Source organism: Gossypium arboreum, chromosome 5, assembly GCF_025698485.1.
Source record: "Gossypium arboreum isolate Shixiya-1 chromosome 5, ASM2569848v2, whole genome shotgun sequence".
Classification (NCBI taxonomy): domain Eukaryota; kingdom Viridiplantae; phylum Streptophyta; class Magnoliopsida; order Malvales; family Malvaceae; genus Gossypium; species Gossypium arboreum.
The window spans coordinates 34,622,589-34,646,736 of record NC_069074.1 but is presented as its reverse complement, the minus strand read 5'-3'; the positions used below and the strand labels follow the sequence as shown (position 1 = coordinate 34,646,736).

Genomic DNA, 24,148 nt, shown 5'->3' with positions numbered 1-24,148 from the left:
ATCAAGTTGTTCACATAATTTGCATATTACCAAATAATAATTCACAAAGCACAATATTTCATTATAATAAATATCATATCATAAAAATATCATTAAATCACTTAAAATAAAATTATGTTACCTTATTTACACATAAACTTACCTCGATACAAAATATTAGCAATCGAGCCTATTCCTCGTAAACTTTGTTTTTCCTCGATCACGACTTGAATCTTGTTTCTCTTGATCTATAATACCAAATTAATTTATTTAATACATACATTCATCAAAACAGCCCTAGTATTTAACTTTAGCAAAATTACCATTTTGCCCTAAACTTTACATATTTACACTTTTGCCCCTAGGCTCGGGAATTAAACTTCATCCCTTATTCTTATGTTTTATGACATGCTGATCATTTTTCCCTTCTATAGCAACATCAAATTCACACTCTAACATGTACTTATTAATAATAGGTATTTTTACCGATTAAGCCTTTTTACTCGTTTTTACTTAAAACCGAGTAGCACAAGTTGTCTAGCATAATTTAAAACCTTAGATTCTATCATAAAACACCAAAATACAGAAATTTTACCTATGGGTATTTTTCCAAATATGAACCCTAGGTTAACTTATTGCTAGCATAAGCTAAATCGAGCTACCGGGATTCCAAAAACATAAAAATCATTAAAAACGGGCATAGAAATCACTTACAATCAAGGCTTAAAAGTGTTGAAACCCTAGCTATGGTGGAGAGAAAAATTTGGCAGCAACTTATGGAGAAGATGATCATTTTTATGTTATTTTTCCCATTTTATTTCATTTAATATCCAAATGACCAAAATGCCCTTCCTTACTAAACTTTCAAAAATTCCATCCATGTCCAATTTTTTTGTCCATAAACTTAGAAATTGGTCAAATTTCTATTTAAGACCTCCTCATTAATATTCCAAAGCAATTTCATACTAAAAACTTCTAGAATGCAAGTTTTGCAAATTATTCGATTTAGTCCTTAATTTCAACTTAAGCACTTTATGCATAGAATTTCGTCACGAAATTTTCACACAATCATGCAATCATATCATAAACCTCAAAATAATTATAAAATAATTATTTCTATCTCAAATTTGTGGTCACGAAACCACTATTCTGATTAGGCCCTAATTCGGGATATTACAACATCACATATCCTACAGCTCGTTTCGGTATAAATAATAAAAATTTCTTTTAAGTATAATGGCACATATAGGCTAAAGTGGTCAAGGATGGCATATATGTGTTTGGTTGGGATTAGCTATTGGTATGGCTTGTAAATGGTATGTTTTGATAAATAAAATGGTCTTAATATGCTTAATGTGTGTTTGAAATGGATGATTAATGAAAATCATATAGGCATATTGATTATGATAGTAAAATTAATAGAACATGCATATATGTACATATGATATTTTGGTAAGTATAGATACTTAAACATATGTGTTGATATGTCTTACATAAAAATTATTTTGGCTTGATTTGAATGATTTATATTGGATTGAGAATGTTTTTAAATGTTATTGTAGGTGAAAGACAAGTTTGGGTGAGAAATAAAGCTTGGAAATGGCCTTATTTTATCCACGCGGGTAGAGACACGGGCATGTGTCTCAATCGTGTATGACACACAGCCATGCGCACGGGCGTGTAGATCAGCCGTGTGTCCCATATATTAAAACAGAATGCTTAGGTATTTTCAAACGAGCAAAGACACAGGTGTGTGACTTGGCCGTATAGCCCTTGCACCTAATTAATGTAAATTAAAATGATCACACAGCCTAGCACACAGGCGTATGGCTTGGCCGTGTGACCCAAGTTAGTAACCACCCTAATTTGGACACGGGCTGGGATACGGTCGTGTGTTCCTATTTCGAATGTCTACACGGCCTGAGACACGGGCGTGTCTCTCGACTGTGTGAGCCACACAGCCTGACCACATGGGTATGTGTCCCCTACACCTTCGAAAATTTTTGGGATTTTGCAAAAAATTCTCTGAGTACCCGGTTTAGTCCCGACTTATTTGTAATGTTTATTTTGGGCTTCAACGGCTCATAAAAGGGACCATATGATTGATTATGAATAAATTCTGATATAATGATAAATTATATGAAATGTTTGTTATATATTCTGTAAATTTCGGTAATACTCTATAACCTTGTTTCGGCGACAGATATGGGTTAGGGGTATTACAATAATAATCCTTCTCAGTATTTGAATCAAATGCTCACTTCGATTCTTACGGGATTACGAACTTATTTAGATTATCTACTAAAGTAAGTTATCTTTATCGTAATGTAAACTTTCTTGCAATGCCACTTATCTTCAGTTTGAACTTAGACAATCAATGAGCTAATATTTGTTTGTCACAATTTCGCTATGCATGCAAAATATAAAAGATAGAAATACAAAAGACATAATAGTAAAATGTGAAATTAACTTTATTTATTTATTCATCGTTTAAGTAAATAGAAAAGAGTTACATGTTTACTACAATATGGGCTCATTTCCAAACAATCTCCCACTTGCCCTAGTGAAGTAAATGTGTCATGTTTCGTATTATCATATCCTCGACATATTTTTTAAAACTCCTAGTTACAAGTGTCTTAGTAAACGGATCAGCAAGGTTATTTTCAGAAGCCATTTTCATCACATCTACAATTCTTTCGACTACTGCCTCTCGTATCAAGTGATACTTCCGATCAATGTGTTTCGTTCTCTTGTGACTCACTTCCGATCAATGTGTTTCGTTCTCTTGTGACTTCTCATTTCCTTAGTATTAGCTATTGCAGTACTGTTATCACAATACAGTTTTTATAGCTTTTTCCATACCAGGAATGACTTCAATATCAGTTAAAACTTTCAAAGCCATATTGCTTCTTTTATTGCAAAACATGAAAGACAGAAATACAAAAGACATAACAACAAAATGTGAAATTTATTTATTCATCGTTCAAATACATAGAAAACAATTACATGTTTACTACAATATGAACATATTTCCCAACACTTTAATTGTTGATTTCTCTCCCTCGTTCGTAAGAGTAGGGGAGAGGTGATCAAACATGGTACCTTGATGAATTGTATGAAAGATTGGCATTTTGAGGTTTATGTGTCAAATGCATCTGCTAAATTGGTAAATGAATGTTGAATGGCACAAGTACCTAAGTTAACATGTAAATTTAAGTAATGTATATATATATGATGAGATAGGTTGAAAAAGTGTGCCGGTAATGGTATCAATGGTTTTGAAGATTGGTATTGAGTTTATTTGAATTATACTGATCAGTCGAATAGGTACTAAATTGGACATTGTTGTAAAACAAGGGTCAAGTCACGATGTCGATCCCTTAATGTCACGACGAGATCAAATCAGTATGTTGCATCATGACAAGGAACCCCCGACTTCACGAGGTCAACTCAACATTTTGAATTCTTTACAATTTTGTCTTAATTCAATCTCGGGATTGCAATAGAGCTTTCACAAGCTCATATTGTAACATTCCGAAATAGGGTCTAAACGGAACAGTGGTTGCGAAACCACAAATTCAGGGTAAAAATATATATATATATATTATTATTTTGAGGTTCATGGTATGATTACATGATTGTGTGAAAATTTCGTGATAAAATTCTATGCATAAAGTGCTTAAATTGAGGTTAGGGACTAAATCGAATAATTTGCAAAACTTGCATTCTAGAAGTTTTAGTATGAAATTATTTTGGAATATTAATTAGGAGATCTTAAATGGTAATTTGACCAATTTTAAGTTCATGGACAAAATTAGGACATGGAAGGAATTTTGAAAGTTTAGTAAGGAGGGCATTTTGGTCATTTGGTTATTAACATTAATAAAAGGAAAAAAGATGATAAAATTGTATCATCTTCTTCAAGTTACCAGCAGAACCTTACCTCTCTCCATAGCTGGGGTTTCTTCAACTTTCAAGCTTCATAGTAAGTGATTCCAAGCCCGCTTTTAATGATCTTTACGTTTTGAAGTCCCTAGCTCGATAAAGCTTATGCTAGCAATAATTTAAGTTAGGAATCAAATTTGGAAAAATACCCATAGGTGAAATTTGTGTATTTTGATGTTTTATGATGGAATATGAGGTTTTAAATTATGTTAGACAACTTGTGCTACTTGGTTTTAAGTGAAAAGCAGTAAAAGGCTTAATCGGTAAAAATACCTAATAGTCATAAGTACATGTTAGTGTGTGAATTTGATGTTGCCATAGAAGGGAAAATGATCAGCATGTCATAAAACATAAGAAAATAGGATGAAGTTTAATTTACGAGCCTTGGGCCAAAAGTGCAAATATGTGAAAGTTTAGGGCAAAATGTAATTTTTCCAAAGTTTGAGTAAATGGTTGTTTTGATAAATGTTGATATTAAATAAGCTAAATTTTCTATTATAGATCAAGAAGAGCGAAATTGAGAGTAGATCGGGAAAAGAAAAGTAAAGGACTAAATTGTAAAGTTTAGTCACATTTTGTATCGAGGTAAGTTTACAGTAAATAAATGCAATATTCTTTTATTTTACATTATTATTTTCAATTTCCAGCATTTATATATTTATGTTATGAAAATATTTAAAGTCGAATTTAAGGTGAAGTGACAGAGGAAAAGTGTTAGAAAGCCGGTTGAACCCTAGGAATGTTAGGATATTAGGGTTGACAGATGAACGAAATGAGCCATGTAAGTCCATATTAGAAATATGGCTTTGGAGACAGGATTGAGCCATGTAAGTCCATATTATATATGGCATTGGAGACAGAATAATTCATGTAAGTCCATGTCAAAGACATGGCATTGGCGAGATATTGATGAGACGAGAACGACCCTAATATCCTTAGTATTCCGAGTGGTTCAACGGGTCAGGATACGAGTTAAATTACAGTGAATTAACAGCAAAGGAAAAGTAGATTATACTTATGAAAAGGAAAGGTCGGGTAAGAAAGAAGGTAAGGGAACAAAGAAGAAGATAGAAATTGAGAAGTAAAGAAATTTATGATGTTAGATGATATTATGCATAATTATCCATTATGTTGAATGTTGTGATTTATTTGCTTGTAAGCTTACTAAGCCTAGTGCTTAATCTCTTTATTTTCTTCTTCTTATAGTACTTATCTAGCCACTCGGGATCGAAGGAAACGTCGGAGGCCGATCACACTATCAAAGAAATAACTCGGTATAATTAGACGTTTTGTTTTGTGTATGGCATGTATAGAAACTTAGCCACTTTTGGTATAATATGAACAATGAATGATGTGTAAATACTTGCTAGTGATTAGCTAACAAAAATGGCCGATGATATGCATGTTTATTAATATGTATGATTGAATGGTGATTATCACATGAAAATTATGAAAATGTGAAAGTAACCTAAAACAGATTCAAGTAACAGCAATGACGTAACTTTGAAAAATCACTAAAAATTGCATAAACATATTTTGTAGATGAATAATATATGAAATTAAATCTTATTATGTCTATTTTCTTATGGAATAAGAAAAATAGGTAAAGGTATTATATTTCATGATATATCTGAGTTTTAGTGAAACAGGTTCAGAGTGATTTCTGGAACCCCTATTTCAACTTTGGAAATTCACCATAAATTGTAAAAAACTAATTAGAAGGTATACTTTATATGGTTATAATCCTTGTTGAGTCTAGTTTTAAGAGAAATAAACAGCTTAGTGATATGAATTTTGTACAGGAAGAAACATGGTTCGTAGTAACAAGAGGTTAGTGCAGTCGAGTTTTGAAATAGGGGAAGCTTTAACTAATAAACTGTACTAATTGGCCAAGTCAAAAATCTATGAAAAAAATTAGTAGATAGATATATGAGTCTAGTTTCAGGAAAAATTTACGGATCTTAATTTCGAGTTTCGGAACTCAAGATATGAATTTTTAGGCGTCTACGACGCAGAATGGCAGTACATTCCGAAATGCTTAAATAAACAATTTAAACCTATTTAAGGGATAGAATAAGTTTAGTAATGCCTCGTGCTCGATTCTGGCAACAGTCTCGGGTAAGGAGTGTTACACTATATAACCCGAAAATAATTATATATCATATTATATGCATGTATTGCTCGTAATTAAATACACAATGGTATAAATTAAATGTATTTGATCATAGTTGCTCCGATAACAAATGTGACATCTTGTAGCTCGGACCTAGCGATCAAGTCGAGTATGGGGTGTTACATTAACCCTCCAAAAAATTTATTATAGCATTGAAATTATTATTATTATTATTATTACATACAAAATGTGTTTAAAATTATGAAATAACTTTAAATCCATAAGAGAATTGACCAAAAAAATTATAAAAATTTTATCATTGACCAGATATTGGTAAATTATATAAATAGTCACCCAACTATTAGCATGTTTCTATTTTGGTCACCCAAGTTTAAATTTTTTATTGGTCACTAACATTATCTAAATTTAATATTTTGTTCACTCATCCATTAAATCATTAATAAAGTGCTAATGTAACCATTTTATCATTAGCATAATAACAAATATAGGCCTCCAATGTTTACAGATTCTATTAGTTTGCTTTTAATTTTAAAAATTCAACAAACTTAACCTCAACTTTACACATTATGTCAATTCAATCTTGACTTTAAAAATTAGAAAATAAAAATTTTAAAAATTTAAGAAATAAAAATAATTATTAAAAGTTTTTTGTTAAAATTAACAAAATTTTATAAAAATACATACAAAATTATAAATAAATAAATACTTATTTTCTCTTTCTCTAACATAAAATTTATTTATTAAAATAATAATTTTATAATTAAAATAATTGTTTTAAAACCCACAAAAGACTTAAACCAAATTTATATTTATATTTTATAAATAATAATTTATTTATTATATGTTTGCACTATTTGTTAGTCCTTGCCAAATTTGGCGAGTATTGGGTATTAGCTTTGCACACAACCACCAACATCAATAATCATTACTCCGAAATCCTCAACTTTCATATTCTCCATTGTCATGCCATCAAACTAGGAATGGGTCGTGGAGCTGCCGACATGGGCTTCCACCTACTGGTTCTCTGAGATCTCATCTTCAACTATATATCCACAATCATGTCACCCTCATGCACAACCTCAAATATAGCAAACTCGTTTTGGGCTACAATTTTAAAACATCTATTCTTACCCTTTTTGATCTCAAGCTATAGTTTTTGACACAACCTAAAGATAGTGTTTGTTAATGTTGAAAATAAGAAAAAGTTGAACATGGTTAAGTCTTCTTCATGTTTTTTTTCCTCTTAAATTAGTTTATTTATAAAGTTATTGTTTTAATAAATAAATGTCTTGTTAGAAATTGAGAAAAACAGATATTCAATTCTTTATAAATATTTTAATAAATTTCTATGTGTTTTATCGAAAATAAATGTTTTAATAGTATTTTATTTTTTAATTTTTAAGAATCAAGACTGAATTGACATAATGTGTTAAGTTGAGGGTTAAATTTGTTAATTTTTTAAAATTAAGACCAAATCGATAGAATTCGTAAATACAGGAGGGTTAAATTTGTTATTATGTTAATGAAAACAGGCACATCAACACTTCATTAATGATTTAACGGATGAGTAATTAAAATATTAAATTTTAATAACATTAGTGACTAAAACAGAAAATTTTAAACATAGGTGATAAAAACAGGAATATGCTAATAGTTGTGTGAGTATTTATAGAATTTATCCAAATTCATTTTAAAAATAATTAAATACTGTTAATAATTTTTAAGGTGTTACTGATAACTTGACTTAATGGAAAAGCAAAGTACAAATTGGATTTGGATGAAGGATGTAGGGCTTTCTTGGATTCGTGTATAAAGCAAGGAAAATGACTCTTATCTATCATTATTTTATATAAATTAACAGGAATTGGGCTGTTAAAATTCAATTACTTCTTAAATTTTAAAATTATTCTTATTAATATTAATCTCTTAGATTTTAATGAATTGTGTTTTTAAACGTAAGTGGAAATTATCTTTAGGAAAAAGAAAAATTATTTACTAAATTCATTAAATAACTGTTTTTCCAAAATATTATTTTTGTCAGCATAATAAAACATTAAATTTACAAATAAATATCATAAAATTTATTATGAAATTAAAAGAAATTGATTTTTACCATTTGTGCCTTTTCAAATAAAATTGAATTAAATAAATGAAAAAATGAGAGAATACCAGTTATCACATATACAGTCTATGTGCCTTGTTATATTATTTTTATTTATATAAATTTTGATAGGTTTATAATTTATACTATAGATTTTGAGATGTTTGTATTTTATATTGTTTTATGTAATGTTATGTTTTGCGTAGTAATTAGTTATTTTTATATGCACTATCTGATATAGTAATCCGCATTTTTGTTACTTTTATATTATAATAACTATTATATATAGAGATAATTTTTGGTACAATGATTTTTTTTTTTACTGCAAACAGTTTTAAAAATATCATATGTTTATTTTTTAATATTTTATTATACTTTTATTGAATATATGTCAATCCCTAATCTTATTTGTGAAGTCTAAAAATTCTCCGACAGTTTATCAAATATTTTATCATATATATAGAGAGACTTAACTGTTTGAAAAACTTGGTAATAAGTTTGCGATAAAACAGTCATAAATACTATTGTCAATCTAGCAAGATATGGGTTCAAGTGTGCTGATGTGCATTATCCTCCTATTTATGAGTTGAGGAGAAACTATAGGTAGTTTTAATAATTAAAAATTTTTCAATTAAGATTCTTTTGCAATTGTCCAAAATTGATACAATCAAATCCTATCATGTTGTTTAAAGTTTCATAAGCTTCTTCAAGTTTCATAACCTTAATCTTTTAAGGAGAAATAATTGTATGAAATTGTGATTTCATATCATCCTTATCATTTTCTAATTGTAAAATGATAAATCAGATTTTCCTTTCACTTTTAGCATTTTTAGTTGGATTTAAATTTTTTAAAAAGAAAAAGCTGAAAATGATGAGAAAAATCTAATTTATCATTCTGGGATTATAATTTTATATAAACCTTTCTATTCTTTCAAGTTAAATGTAATAAACGATTAACTGAAATTCTTAATTAATAGTAAACTTTTAAAAGTAACGACCAAATTATTTAATTTTTAAGAAAATAACTAAGAAATTTTATTCAATTAAGATTCTTGTCTAATTTTCCAGAAGTTCCATAACTATCTTCATCTTCTTTCTTTTTTTCGTGTTTATTTACTGCCTATATTTAAAGTTCAGTAGTTGTTTCTTTCAATAATATCATTGTTTAAACATATATCTTATTTTAAAATGTAATATACTTTACTATTGCACTCAACTAAAGATATAATTGAGCCAAATCCAAATACTGACAAACTCGAACTCAATTAAACATTTTTTTTAAAGTTCGAACTCTATTTCTCTTTTTTTTCAATAAATCATGTTTAGTTTCTTTTAACAAATTTTATCCTTTTCTGAAATTATAATATCCACTAATAATTTTTCAAAATTTTTTAGTTTTTAACTATATCTTATATTATTTAGTTTTTGAAGGTATCCTTTTATGCATTTTAATCTTTATTGTATTATACTTATATTTGAATTATTTTATATTTTATAAATTTAATAGGTTAATAATTTATATTATATAAAATATAAGGTATTATATAGGGTTTATTGCGTGTTTTGGTTTGTTATTTTCATCTTTTATATAAAATTTAATATGTTAAAATTTAAATTATATTTCATATTTTATAATTTTAGTTTTCGTTAAACTCTTCTATTAATATCTATACATTGCAAAATTATGGATTTAGTCCCTTTACTTTTTGAAGTCGTCAATTCTAATTTTTGTACTTTTAGAAATTTGAAATTTTGGTCATAATACATGCAATTCAATTAATAGCCATGAACTATGTGTAGAGTTGTAGATCTAATCCATTTTCTTCAATTGGATCATTCTAAGGCTTTATACTTTTGAACTTTAAAACTTCAGTTTTGTCGCAAATGCGCCGTTAATCCATTAATTAAATTTTTAATGAGTAATATGTAAAAATAAGAAGTTAACATGACATTACACATACGATAATATATTTACTACATCAACTTATTGAAATAGCAAAACTTAAATTGATGGATTTAACAATCATTGTTTGGTGAATACTGAAATTTTAAATTTTGAAAAATACAGGACTAAAAATATCAAATTAAAGTATAAAGATTAAATCCATAACTTTGCAAAGTACAGGGACTGATAAAAGAATTTAACCTTTAAATTTTTTACCAGAAAATAATAAATAATAGTAAATTATTTTACTCAGCTGTCAGGTTTGCTAAAATAAAATAAAGTGTGAAATTTCTTGTAAACGAAGGAACCTGGTTTCTTCATCATCAATCAAAAATACTCGATATATGTTTCTTCAATTCATTTCGTATCGCCCACGAAAACACACTGTTTTTTGTATTTTCCGTTTCCCCAAACAACTATCTCTCTATGGGTCGTGAAACTTCTTTAGTTGCAGATCCAGGACCGACCGCGGTGGCGACGGCGACGGCGACGGCGGCAAAGACTGGCAGTTCAGCGACGGCCTTAGCACCTGGGTTTCGATTCCATCCGACTGATGAAGAATTGGTTAGCTATTATTTGAAAAGAAAAGTTACGAACAAGCCTGCCAGGTTTGATGCTATTGCCGAAGTTGATATTTACAAGCATGAACCTTGGAACCTTTCAGGTTGAGCTTTTTATTTGTTCTAACTATATATTTTTTAGATTGGCTGCTAAAATTTTACAAGTTATCTTCAATTTTATTTTCCACTGTTGTCGTCAATTTTATTTTCCATTATTGGTAAAGTTTTCTTTTTCGAAAGCATTTCTTTTCTTTGGGGGAGGATTCTGAGCTGAAAATTTGAAATTATAATGAAATATTTGGTTTTCAATTCATTTCCATTTTTGAGTTTTCTCTACTTGGCTAAATGCAGTATTATTCGAACTCGTGATTTTAGAAGGGTTTTCTATTAAAAGTTTAAGAATCTATGGATGGGGTTTTTTTGCTGAGCCAAAGAAAAAAGAATTGGGGTTTTTTGTTTTTCTGTATTTCTTTAATAGCTTAATGCAGTATCTTTGGCTATCAATTTTTTCCAAGAAATGGGATTTTTATATTCACTTTCTTCTTTCAGTCCATATAGTCTTTGTGAATTTTATTATATTTATTTATTTTGGTTATTTTTGTGAGAACTTTGCTATCATTATTACACTGTTCTGTTGAGGTTTTTTGGTTTTGCTTTTGTTCCGACCCCCGGCCGATCGGGTATTTCACTTTCCTGCACCACATCACACAGCATTGTACTCACAGGACGGTGTTATTCCCTTGGATGCCTACCGGCTTCTCAAGGCTTTGTCACCCAAAACTATGCCTCTCTAGGCTAAAACCAGCTTGTGGGCACGATGCAGGGAAATGAGAGTATCCAAGCAGTCGGTGGGTCATGACAGCTTTAGTTCCTTTTAAGCTATGGTGCTGAAGTTTCTTGTTGGTGGCTGTTTTTCAGACAAGTCAAAATTGAAAACCAGAGACCAGGAATGGTATTTCTTTAGTTTATTGGACAAGAAGTATGGCAATGGGGGAAGAATGAATAGGGCTACAGGCCAAGGGTATTGGAAGGCCACGGGGAAGGACCGAGAGGTCCGTCATAATTCGCAGCTTATTGGAATGAAGAAGACATTAGTCTTTCATAGCGGGAAAGCTCCTGATGGATTGCGAACCAATTGGGTTATGCATGAGTACCGGCTCATTGAAGAGGAATTGGAAAGGATTGGAGCATTGCAGGTATGAGACTGTTTAAATTAATATTGATAGTGAATGATGATTTATTATGTATGGCTTCGAGTATTGATGTTACAGATTAAGTTATCACGTACGTTAATGATTGCTTCTCATTTTAGCTATATTTAGGACGGCAAAAGATATAGAATTTTAACATGAAATACTAAATGTTGTGCCTTAGGTAATGGATTATGCTTCATTAATCTGATTATGCCGAAGAACGGACTTACTTGAGATGCATTTTTTTGCATGGGGAGAAAACGAGTTGTGAGAAATGACGAGAAAAGTTTGAATTGTTTGTATGTCTGTTGTCTTTGTTTAATCGCAATCTGGCTTCTGAGAAAATTTAGGAAAAGAATAGTAAATGTGATTCCTGTTGTCATGTGTTATGATGTTTCTTCAAGTACTATGTCTGACATTGCATGTTGCATGTATGCCCGGAGATAGGCATGAAGATATAACCCTCTAAGGACCCTCAGTGTCAGCATACGTACCGGCATCCAACACTCACACTTGAGCCCAAGTAACATAAGAGTCTACGTAGCATGAGTTAAGATGAATTCAAACTTGTATTCTGTAGGGTTATTACTTATTAGTATTTTGAAACCTTATGTTTACGAGTGCTACAGTTTCCTCTACAACCGAACTTTGCAATTGTACTATCAGAAACTAATAAGAATTGTCCTCCCACCCCCCCCCCCCTTTTTGGTGGATTAGGGCTACGTGCTATGTAGAGTAATTCATAAGAATAATATTGGACCACCAAATGGAAACCGGTATGCACCTTTCATTGAGGCGGAGTGGGATGATGGTTCAGCCGCTTTGGTTCCAGGATTAGACACTGAGGATGATGTTGCAGCTGGTAATGATTCGATAGCCACAAATGATGTGGCAGCTACCGAGAATGCAGCAACTGAAAGCAATGGCGTCCTAAGGATCAGTTCTGAGCAGGTTCATGCTTTATCTTTCTTCCTACTGCATTATTATAATATCGAACTTTATCATGGATGCTCATATTTTTTGAAATGTTGAACTTCTCTTTAGATCCTCACTTTGATGACATCGCATTCTAAACCCAAAACCTAAACTCTGAACACATAATTGTATAATTCTACACTTATTTGATGTGTCAAACACACACCGAAATCTGGCAAACTAGAGTCCGAGTAACATAAGATAGTTTCGACACTCTTATTGATTTAGTTATCTCCATGGTTTAATCATTAATGCTAGTGTTATATTAATTGAATGTAGTATGCCTCGTATTCTTAAGCCTTGATCGAAGAATTGCTTCTAAACTCTCTTTTATGACAGCAGGACATTGAACATCCAGACGAGGATGCTCCGCCTAGTGATGATGTTCCGAGAGAGTCACCGAATGAGAGAACTGATGACTGTACTTTGTTACCTCCATGCAAGATCGAGAGATCAGATGATTGCCCGCCGCTATGCATGCCTAATCGAGAAGCACCCCTATCTCTATTTGGGCACAAGAGAAGGCGGCATAACGATTTTGGTCCAAACCATGCAAATGTTACCGAGAATTCAACTAGAAATGTTACCGAGAATTCAACTAGAATGACTCAAGATCGTTGGTCGTCGACGACAACAACCACCACCACCACACCACCACCACCATCATCCGCGACAACAATGGCAGTTTCTGCACTCCTGGAATTTTCGTTAATGGAATCTATGGAACCCAAAGAGAATCTTCATGTTCCTCCTACGCCAAAATACAATGCGACGACTAATCTAAATTCCATGGTGCCTCCTAGCTGCATGAAACTTATCAACGATTTGCAAAAGGAGATCCACAATACCTCCATTGAGAGGGAGACATTGAAGCTCGAAATGATGAGTGCTCAAACTATGATCGACATTCTACAATCGAAAATAGATTTTCTTAGCAAGGAAAACGAGAATCTAAAGAAGAGTAACCGAGACGTGTAGTACAGGAGCCTAGGTTCTTTCCGGTTCCTTGATTTCCTTTCCTTAATTATGCATGTATTATTGTTCACCGGCACGATTGTAAACTTCAGATGACATCAACATTCGGTTTGTTGATGAACAATGTTGTAGCTTTCCTCCTTATTTAATCCTCGGTTAATGGACATTTTAAAATGTTTCCAGATTTTTTCCGTTGTAAAATAAATAGAGAGGATTGCTGCTGAGAGAGAGAAACTATGCATGATTTTGACTCGAGTAGGAACATATCTCGTAAAGGAACCAAAGCTCGACTTTAAACGGGTCTAGACCGGACTTTCTATTAAAATGTAACTGCAAGAATTTACAAAAACTAAAACTACTAAATTTCTAGTACTCCGAACAAACTAAATGTACACTAAAAGAGTTACATGCCAAAAACAAAGATCAAAGAGTGATTTTTATTCAAACTACAAGGATCATTAAATAACACGACAGCCACACCCCCATCACATTAAACCTAAAATGGAATTAAAATTCCCATAAAACATGAAATTTCTTTCATCTTTCCCCTAGACGCCTTGCATCTCCTACTCTTCACAAAAGATGGTCCGACCCGGTTACTCCCTGCCCCTCTTGGAGCCACTCTTTCGGGACCTTGTGTTTCCTCGTTTGCCATTGGAACTGCCTCCAGAACTGACTTGGGCAGTATTGGCAGGGTGAAGAGGCACATGATGCCCAGGAACCAAAGCAGGGAACCCAACAGCAGGGATTCTACAAAAAGCAAACGATGATAAATAAAAAAAACCCTGCTCAATAGGCTTAAAAGAATAAGCTATCAAAGTAGCAACAGTGTACAAAAAGCATTGAGTTTCTCCGAGGCCAGAGGAAGACGTTCATCTTCATTGGATGAGAATCATAATAAGCCACACAACAGCCCTCCTCTTGAAATCCATACTTCAGTAAGAGTTCATACAAAAGAGGAAAAATGAAGTAGAAACACACTTGCAAAGGCCATGAACAAGTATCTGTTTGTAAAGAGGTGCTCCGACACATTATCTTTTTTGAATTAACCATATCTAATGCATATCGGAACATAGATACAGTAATATGACCATTTCAAATGCATGAAAAATTTAGGAAAAAAAATGAACATACTCATGTTGAACGCATAATTTTAGACGTTCAAACCCAAGTCCAATAACATAGCCTACTAAAGAAGACATGCAGCCCACATTCATACTATCGTAATATAAACGGAAAACTTAGGAGAAAATGAACAAAAGCATGTCGAGCACCCATCATACAGGTCATTTAGGCTTGATACGAGTAACATGGTCCATTTGTGAAGATAAGAAGTCTACTTTCTTGCCCATATAATATTAAACCAAAGACAGTGAAAGCAAGGACAGATGACATATAGAACCATTTCATACCCAACAAGAGCACGGCAGACTCCTGCTTGGCCGAGGATGCATCAAATGCACAACCCTTATGCAAAGTAAGACGAAGAGCTTGATTCTCAGCAATGAAGCACTGAAGCACACGGCTCAGTCGTCTACATTCCCCTTCTAAATACCTACTCTTCATCTCAAGATCCTTGACATACATCTTCTTCCTCTCCCTTGATCTCACAGCTGCATCTCTGTTTCTCAACTGCCTGAAAAAGAAAACATTCAGATACATCAATTGCAGGTTACACTCTAAATACATGGGTTTGTATGAAAATTGAAAAACATTCGGAACCAGGTTGGATCATTACTGAGTCAAGCTCGTGAGATCATGTGAGTTGAATTTAAGTATCTTAAGTCGAGTTTGAAGTCAAGCGTGAAAATCAACCTTACTTTTTACAGGATAAACAAGCTTAACCAAATAAGCTTGAGCAATTCAACTTTCATCTTGAATCAAACTCAAGCATTAAAATTAAAACTTGATTGAGCTCGAATGAAGCTTGAGTTTCTGAGGCAAGCGGTTACACTCTACTTCAAAATAGACATGCAACTAATGAGTTCGAAATAAAATACAATTTTAATGAACAATAGAGAAAGATGATAAATTGGGAAGATCAATCAAGCTTTAAAAGTAAAACTAGATTGAGCTTGAGTTCCTCAGGTAAGTCATTACACCTCTACTTCAAATTGGACATGCAACTAATAAAATTGAAACAAAATGAAGTTTCAAAGAACAACAGATAAAGACGATAAATTGGGAATATCAATTTATACTTTCTCTGTTTCTTAGCAATGGGATCGTCTTTATCGACGTCGGTGTGGGTCTGGCTCTGTTTGTGCAAATCAGCACCGTCGACGCCAGCCACATCGCCGCCGCTACTAGGAGGTGAATCAACCAGTAAATCGGCCAAGAAATCATCATCGGAGACAGGTTGAGTCTCAACCCTAGGATCAAAATTATCATCCTCCATCAAAACCTTCTCGATCTCCCCGATCCACGAAGACACCGCCGGTTCTTCATCGGGATTCTGGGTTGAACAAGGTTGAGGAGGAGGTTCCGTTACCGGTTCATTATCTAAGATATTCCCGAAATCAGGTAAGTCAACCTCGAGCAGAAGGGTATCCCAATTGATTTCCTCCATGAAAACCCAAAGATTTATGAAAGGGGAAATTGACGTCTAATAGGATTCACAGAGGAGGGAGCATGTTTAAGATGGGAAAGGAAAGTGAGTGACACATGAAATTGAACCGATCAGAAGATACAAACAAACACCTTTTGAACTTTGTTTCCTTGGAGACGAAGGCTGCGATTTTGCTGAATTGTTTATAAGGAAAATATTAATTAATTCCATGAATAGATGGATCGGATTCGGTTCGGGTAAGACCCATAGAAAAAACCTTTAGCCCTAATTCACTATCTCCATTCCGAGGCTTGTAGGGACTTGGGCGGGCCAGGCCTATTGAGAATTAAAAATCAGATTTTTTTTTATTAAGTCAAGGAATTGAAACATTAATTACACTAAAACTAAATAAATACATTTTCTTTATAAAATAACTATCCCTAAAAAAAATATTTCATTTATTATTTTAAATTTTAAATAAAATGTCTTTCTAAAATACATGTTTCATTAATAGATGGGGCTAGCTATGATATATTATAAAATATCAATTAATATTAATTTAATTGTTTTCATTAATTAAATTTTGTGTTGATAATTTTAAGCCACATTTTTTAAGGTTCCTAATTTTGTTTTGGGACAGACAAACATTGAAGCTAAAAATGCTTCAAAGGAACTTTGTCTCAAGACAAAAGGTCCAACCAATATTGAAGTAAATGTAAGCTTAAGGGGAGCCTTGTCTTGAGACATAAAGCAAAGTGTCTCAAGACAAGCCATTTGTGTATTGAGACTTTTAGCTCCAACGATCATATTTTGCTCTTCCTATCTTGAGATACAGTGCTGCAATTTGTATTAAATGCTCGAAATAAATATTTTCAATGGCTAGAAACTCTCTCCAACAGCTCCAAACGTCCAAAAATAAGTCAAATGGTATATATTCAAGTCAAGAACACTTGAATACATAAGACCATCCAAGCATTGTAATAAAGAGAAAAGCATCAAATTCTTTATTTCTTCATTTTCTATTGTATATGTCTCTTTAGGTGCTTATTATCAAATATATTTATCATTCTTATTTCAATTCTTTGAAAGAGCTTCGCATTTGTAAACAAACACTTTTGAGAGATCATTGTTGTTTACATAATTTCTTGTACTTGCAAAAAGAAACTTACGATTTTTAAGGCATAAAATCTTAAGTAATTTGTAAAAGGGTTATAGTTAAGTCTTGTCAAAGCTAGAGAGTTTTAATTTAGTCACAAAAGCTAATGGGAGATTCTATTTTAGCCTTGTGAAAAAGATAGGGTTGTAAAGGTTTTAACTTCCCATTGAAAGGTATTAATTCAAGTCTAATGAATTGAGAAATAATTCGTTGAGGTATATCAAAGTAGTGGAGGTAAGCAATTGGGATCGAACTACTGTAAATCGAATTGTACAAACTTTTCTTCTATTTCCTCATCATTTAAAAAAATTCAACGAAGAATTTTAAAATCCCAATTCACGATCCTATGGGTATTTTCGGGCCCAACACTTACATCATCATTGCGATAACTTTATCATCCATCGTCAATAGCATATCCCTTGAATTACTACCACATTTCTTAGCACTCTTATGAGTCTCTGGTGGAACATACTAACCATTTATCTTATTAACTATCTCAACTCTATACTTTAACTGAAACTTGTTCTGACATCAACTATTACGAGCTTGGACCTTATTAAAATAAATTACTAGAAAATATTTTTATAATTCAATTTGAATAAATGTTTAACCCTTTCAATTCATTGTTGTTTTACTTAAAAATTGCAAATATAAATATAATTAAAAAAGTTTATGAATTATTTTTTAATGGTATGACATACCAATTATCAATTTTATTTTATTTAATTTCATTATTACAAATATGATACACCTATAAGTACACTATAAATGTAAATATGCCTGGACAATTAAAAGCAGAAAAGACGTAAGGCGATAAATAGTCGAGCTGTGATTCGATTCGAAAAACCTGCTCGATTCACTTAAAAAACTTATTTCATTGTTAAAAAAAAATAAAATATATTTTTATAATTAAATTTAAATTTTATTCCAACCGAGCCGGGCCGACTTCAGAGATAAAAACTATTTTTCCAAGCTAATTACTATTACACCACCACATTCTCTAATTATTAATCCCACTAAAATTAAACCAAATTCAAGAGAAAACCAATCCAAAATATTTTTCTCAATAGTTTTTCTCTTAACCCTAGTCAAAGCACACTGTTACAAACCACGACGTCGTTTGGTGGAGCGCGTTTGATTGACCTTTCAGCCGCTACATAAAAGATTCATTAACCCATACAAAACCTGACTTGTTTCTCCTCTTCCTCTGAACGCCGGCCTCTCAAACTCCAACCAAGGAAGCACCAAACGTTTATTTGGTAAACTTTTTATTCATTTGTTAAGACTTCTGCTTGCTTTTGTTATCTGGGTTTCTACGGTTCAATAATATATGTAAGATTTTCTGATTTTCATAAATTTTCTGGTGTTTTTCCTTGTATTAGCAGAAAGGTTAAGGTGGTGAACTTGAGCTTGTTTATGCTGTTATCTTTCTGTTTGTGATGGCATTTTATAATTTCATTTCCAATTTTTTGAACCTTTTTATGGGGCCTCTTCTTTGGTTTCTATTGACCTTTGTTTGTAGTTGAAGTTGAGTAGAAATTTAGGAGTTTGGTTACTATAAATGCTTGAGAAATATTCAAATATAATTCGTGATGAACAACAAGTAGTATAAGGGTAGTTATCTTTAAGCGTTCCTTAGTGCAATATGTTATTATGCACGAGAATTGGATGAATATATATATGTAAATAATTACATATATATTTATTTAATTTGGGAATTGTATGATTCTTTATTTGTCTGGTTGATATTTTCTTTATAGGTTAAACTTAGTTTGATCTATCTTTTTCAATGCAGAGTTTCTTCCTCTGGTTTCATCATTGATCCATTTTTTTCGCTTTATAATGGCAACTAGTAAGTTTCATTCTTTTTTTCAGCCTTCAGTATGTATAAATATTTTATTCTTCTGTTGATATGACTAAGTTATTCATAACATTACATGGCTTGCATCTCTGTACATTAGTATCGATAAATCTTTAAAATTTATCACTTATATGGTTTTGGTGGTTCCCATCACTATGGAGTAAACATATCTTCTACAATCACTAGTCTCATACCTGTGGTTTATACAGGGCTACAGTTTGAAAATTCATGTGAAGTTGGAGTGTTTTCCAAGCTGACCAATGCTTATTGCTTGGTTGCAATTGGAGGGTCTGAAAACTTCTACAGGTGAGCTTGTCTTCTATAGCCCTTTTTTCCCTGTTTAAACTAATGTATTAAGGTTATATTGGCACCTTGCAGTGCTTTTGAGTCTGAGTTAGCGGATGTCATTCCTGTCATTAAGACCTCTCTTGGCGGCACTAGAATAATAGGACGGCTCTGTGCTGGTAAGAATTTTTTTAAGACTCATCTTATCTGACATTGTCAAGAAAAACAGAATAGAAGGCAAACCGGTCCAACCTTCTGTTTCCACTCCAACCAGTTTAACTAACTGGTTTTATATTTTTATGTCTAGATACTATTTTAATGTAAATAAATATTAAATATGGTTTATAATTAACACAAAGTACATTTGGCTTAATGGTAATTGGTAAGATCTTTATTATAAAATCAAGAGGTTAATGGTTCAAATCTCATTGATTAGGAATAAAGTTTTGAAAACAAGAAGAAAAATATATTTATAAAGCTGGGTTTTTACTGGTTCAGTCTCGTTTTTTTAAATGGTTGGTTCTTTCTTGGCTTGAGTATTACCCTACTTTTATATAGTCAACAAACCAGATATCCTACTGTTCTTGGTTCAATTGACCGGTCTTGTCCAAGTTTTATTCATTGTTGTTACATGCCTTTGGATTTGGTTAATGTGAGCTTGATTTGTTTTGACAGGAAATAAGAATGGGCTTCTTGTCCCTCACACCACCACAGATCAAGGTAATTTTTTGAGTTCTCTCAGTGGGATCTAAACATTGGCAATAGTGCATGTGTAATTTTGATTCTTAACTCATTGCTTTTACGTGAAGCTTCCTTATTATATTCAAATCCGAGCTATTTAGAAATCTTCATCCATATGCAGCTGAAGGCTGTTTTGTTTTAAGTTTTCTATGTTTTTAGAGTTTTTGTAGTTCTTTGTGATCGTCTTTGTTTCTACAAGAAGAGATTTAAACAGGGAAGGAGTTAATCTAATACAAGTAGAATGGAAATGGGGCCACCTACACCTCCCTGAAATCCTCTTCGGGAAAGAAGGATCGTTGTCAGTCAAACCTTTCACTGAACTGCACAAGGTGTTGCTTATGCAGCTGAAACTGTAGGGAGAGAAGTAGGCAGTGTTCATAGATTGGAGTGGGAAGTTAACGTGTAGGCCTGAGAAATGACAATAAATGAAACTTGTGATCAAACTGGATTTAGTTGGCGAAAATGAGGTTTGGCTCATATAATTCAAAAGTATCTGAAAACTGTATTTGGGAAATTGTGCATCCTGTGGATTGCACTAATTAACAGATTCTCCTTCTGAAGTCCATTTGATGTGTTAACTTTACCAAGATAGGGGCATGGAATCTCTAGGTTAAAATTAATATGCAAGATATCAGTGCTGTGGGGAGGGGTGGCTAGAACCGATATTACCCTGACCATTTTTCTTGAAGCACCTATGTCGACACCTCACACCTTTGTTTGGCACATATTTGGACATGATCTCCTAAGGACCCTTCAAATACATGGAAAAACTTAAAAATAAAAAGCGAACTTTCTCTGTTAGGTACACACCCTAGTCCAAGCAATATAGAATATAACTTTTACACATTTTGACTTGTCAATATATGGAGCCATTAGGTGCTTGATGTTTATGATTATTATTTTAGTTACGATGTTATTTTCAAGTGCAAAACAAGATTATCTCTGCTCTAAGATATATCGAATTCAAGGTATTCAAGTGGCTTGAAATCTGGTGTAATTTATTTGAATACCTTGGATTAGATATATCTTGTCCTCGAATTTGATTTTCAAAGTCCAAGTTGGTTTGGTTTTGCATTTATATCTGGCTTTTAATCTCATTCCTTTGTCTTTGTAGGCTCATATTGTATATTTGTTCTACTTCACCAATTAAAAGTTTATAATCTTGGTTTCTAATATCAGTGATGGATTTTTATTTTATTCTTTCTTATTGAAGAACTTCAACACTTGCGAAATAGTCTACCGGATCAAGTTGTTGTTCAGCGCATAGAGGAGAGACTATCTGCTCTTGGGAACTGTATAGCTTGCAATGACCATGTTGCTCTGACGCATACAGATCTAGATCGGGTAAATTCCCATATATCATTGAAGTAGTTGATTAAGATCATTCCAAATTTTCAGTATCTAAGTGCAGTAATAAGGGGTCTTTATTTTCTATTTCATTTCAAATGAGTAGGACTAAATTACAGTTCAGTAGTTCTTTACTTTGCCTAGAATTCTTGGCTAGAAATGATATCTCCGAAAGTAGATACTCAGTAAAACATCATGGATCTTTTTGGGTTTTGAAGAGTGTTGATCGATTTTCCATAAGTTACATGATTCTTTCCATGTCATGGGTGATCTAATATTCTTTTCCTTGAGATTTTACAATGAGCTTATCATAATCTTTATCTGCAACTTCGATCAGGAAACTGAGGAGATAATTGCTGATGTTCTTGGTGTAGAAGTTTTCAGGCAAACAATTGCTGGAAATATTCTTGTTGGAAGCTACTGTGCTTTTTCAAACCGAGGTGGCTTGGTGAGATAGAATCTCTTCACCAATGATTACCTCTTACATTGTCAATTTTTGTTTCGCGATTTACCTTCTTTACTGTTGCAGGTTCATCCTCACACATCCATTGAAGACTTGGATGAGCTTTCGACGCTTCTTCAGGTTCCATTGGTGGCTGGCACCATCAACCGTGGGAGTGAAGTAATAGCTGCAGGAATGACTGTAAATGACTGGACTGCCTTCTGCGGGTCGGATACTACAGCAACTGAACTTTCTGTCATTGAGAGTGTCTTTAAGCTGAGAGAAGCACAACCTACTGCTATCGTAGATGAGATGAGGAAATCGTTGATAGACACTTATGTTTAATTCGTTGGTGTTTGGTTGGTTGTTGCTCATCGTCAAGACAATGCTGGCTCTGTCGTATTTTATGTCATGTTAAAATTACAACACTAATGAATGTGTAAATCTTTATCTGACTGTTCATTTTTTTTCAAGTATTTTTGTCCTAACGATGCATGTTCGTCTGGAATGTAATTTTCTGAAAAAAGTTTAAATATTTTGGGATTTGATTACTATCTAAGTTATTTCTTTTTTCTTTTAAATTTTCCAAAGTACCTTTTTCTTTTACAGCAACGTACAGTTTTTCTTTTTTCGTTTATATTTTGATTATCCAAATCAAAGATTAAATAAGCATTTTGAGATTATATTTGAGTGGGTTTGATTCAATTGTTTTTGTTTTTATATTTTTAGAACATTATTTGATAATTTTTAAAATGTTTTTCCAGAGTTAATTCTCATTTTGAACCTTAAATTGTAAAAGTATTATAAAGATTCTTGTATTAAAAGTTAAATTACATTTTGTTTTATTTATTGAAAAATGGATAAATTTACCTGTATATTAAATTAAAAGTAAATTTATTTTTCTTTTAAATTTTTATCAATTTTACTCCTAAAATTAATCTACATATGTTAAAATGAGAAACACATGATATACCATATGTAATTATATTATTATTTTGTTGCTTAAATTAATTATTAACATGAACTAATTAACTCTTTAACTAATAAAAAATTAATTTACTCATAATTTAAATAAACAAATTATAATTTAACTCCTAATACATTACCAAATTAATCAGACATTCTGAGTTTTGAATAAGTTTACTAATTACGATCCTTACCAGTAATAGATGTTACGTAGTAATAAAATAAAATCTAGAAGCTTCAGCCGTTAGCCAGTTACATTCAGGAGCCGTTCCACGTGGTTTTGAGTCGGTGACACTCATTTGTATCCCACTCGAGTAACTTTATCATTCCAATACCTCATAAGGAAACAAATAAAGGAATGTTTTAGTGAGGCTTGAAGAGTTATGTGCCCATCTGCACGCTCCTTGGAACTCACGTTCATGCACCTAACTTCAAACCCTACATTTTCACTTAATAATTCTTATTATAATATTAAATTGGTGTTAAAATTAATAGAAAATTAATTAAATTTAAAAAATAACAAAAATATTTTTCATATTTTAAATAAATTATTTCATTTGTGTATAATTTAGTTTTTAATTTTAAAATAATAAAAAATGTATATAATAAAATTTAAACTCATAATAACTAGATTAATAAAACAATAAATTTATCACTCAACTAAACTTTTATTTTTATTTTTATATATTTTCATTTTATTATGTACATTTTCATCAATTATATATCTATATTAAAATACTCTTATTTTAAAGGATAATTAATATTATTATAATAATATTTTATCTTTTCATACTCTAATATAATCTTAAAATAAAATAATTAAAAAATTATTGTGAATCGAACACAAATCAATAAAATTATATAAAATTTCTTACAAATTTAATAATAATGATTTTTAAAATAATTTTATAAATATTTTTTAATATAAAATATTTTCATTCACCTACATCAGTGTGATATAATCTAATACTAGTAATGTTATTGACTTCTAACAC

At 31.8% G+C, this 24,148-nt stretch overlaps 3 protein-coding genes across 4 annotated transcripts; 2 read left to right on the top strand and 1 right to left on the bottom strand.

Moving 5' to 3' along the window:
- The first annotated feature begins 10,338 nt into the window (after positions 1-10,338).
- LOC108452953 (NAC domain containing protein 50-like) lies at positions 10,339-14,362 on the top strand. 2 transcript variants are annotated; one of them, XM_053029085.1, is made up of 4 exons: positions 10,339-10,768; positions 11,583-11,860; positions 12,575-12,808; positions 13,175-14,362. In XM_053029085.1, exons 1-4 carry the CDS (start codon positions 10,531-10,533, stop codon positions 13,808-13,810), a joined length of 1,386 nt encoding a protein of 461 aa, XP_052885045.1. In that variant the 5' UTR covers positions 10,339-10,530; the 3' UTR covers positions 13,811-14,362. The 2 variants fall into 2 exon arrangements, with proteins under 2 accessions (XP_052885045.1, XP_017606261.1); XM_017750772.2 differs by having other exon boundaries at positions 13,172-14,362.
- On the bottom strand, positions 14,099-16,568 carry LOC108452955 (bZIP transcription factor 60-like). Its single transcript, XM_017750774.2, has 3 exons — positions 16,009-16,568; positions 15,220-15,443; positions 14,099-14,557 (listed from the first exon to the last, which is right to left on the bottom strand). The coding sequence occupies exons 1-3, from the start codon at positions 16,374-16,376 to the stop codon at positions 14,304-14,306; spliced, it is 846 nt and encodes a 281-aa protein (XP_017606263.1). The 5' UTR covers positions 16,377-16,568; the 3' UTR covers positions 14,099-14,303.
- Positions 16,569-18,619: 2,051 nt separating this feature from the next.
- Positions 18,620-22,768, top strand: LOC108452956 (eukaryotic translation initiation factor 6-2). Its single transcript, XM_017750775.2, has 8 exons — positions 18,620-18,770; positions 19,307-19,363; positions 19,582-19,678; positions 19,751-19,836; positions 20,333-20,377; positions 21,612-21,742; positions 22,083-22,193; positions 22,275-22,768. The coding sequence occupies exons 2-8, from the start codon at positions 19,354-19,356 to the stop codon at positions 22,530-22,532; spliced, it is 738 nt and encodes a 245-aa protein (XP_017606264.1). The 5' UTR covers positions 18,620-18,770; positions 19,307-19,353; the 3' UTR covers positions 22,533-22,768.
- The last annotated feature ends 1,380 nt before the right edge of the window (positions 22,769-24,148 follow it).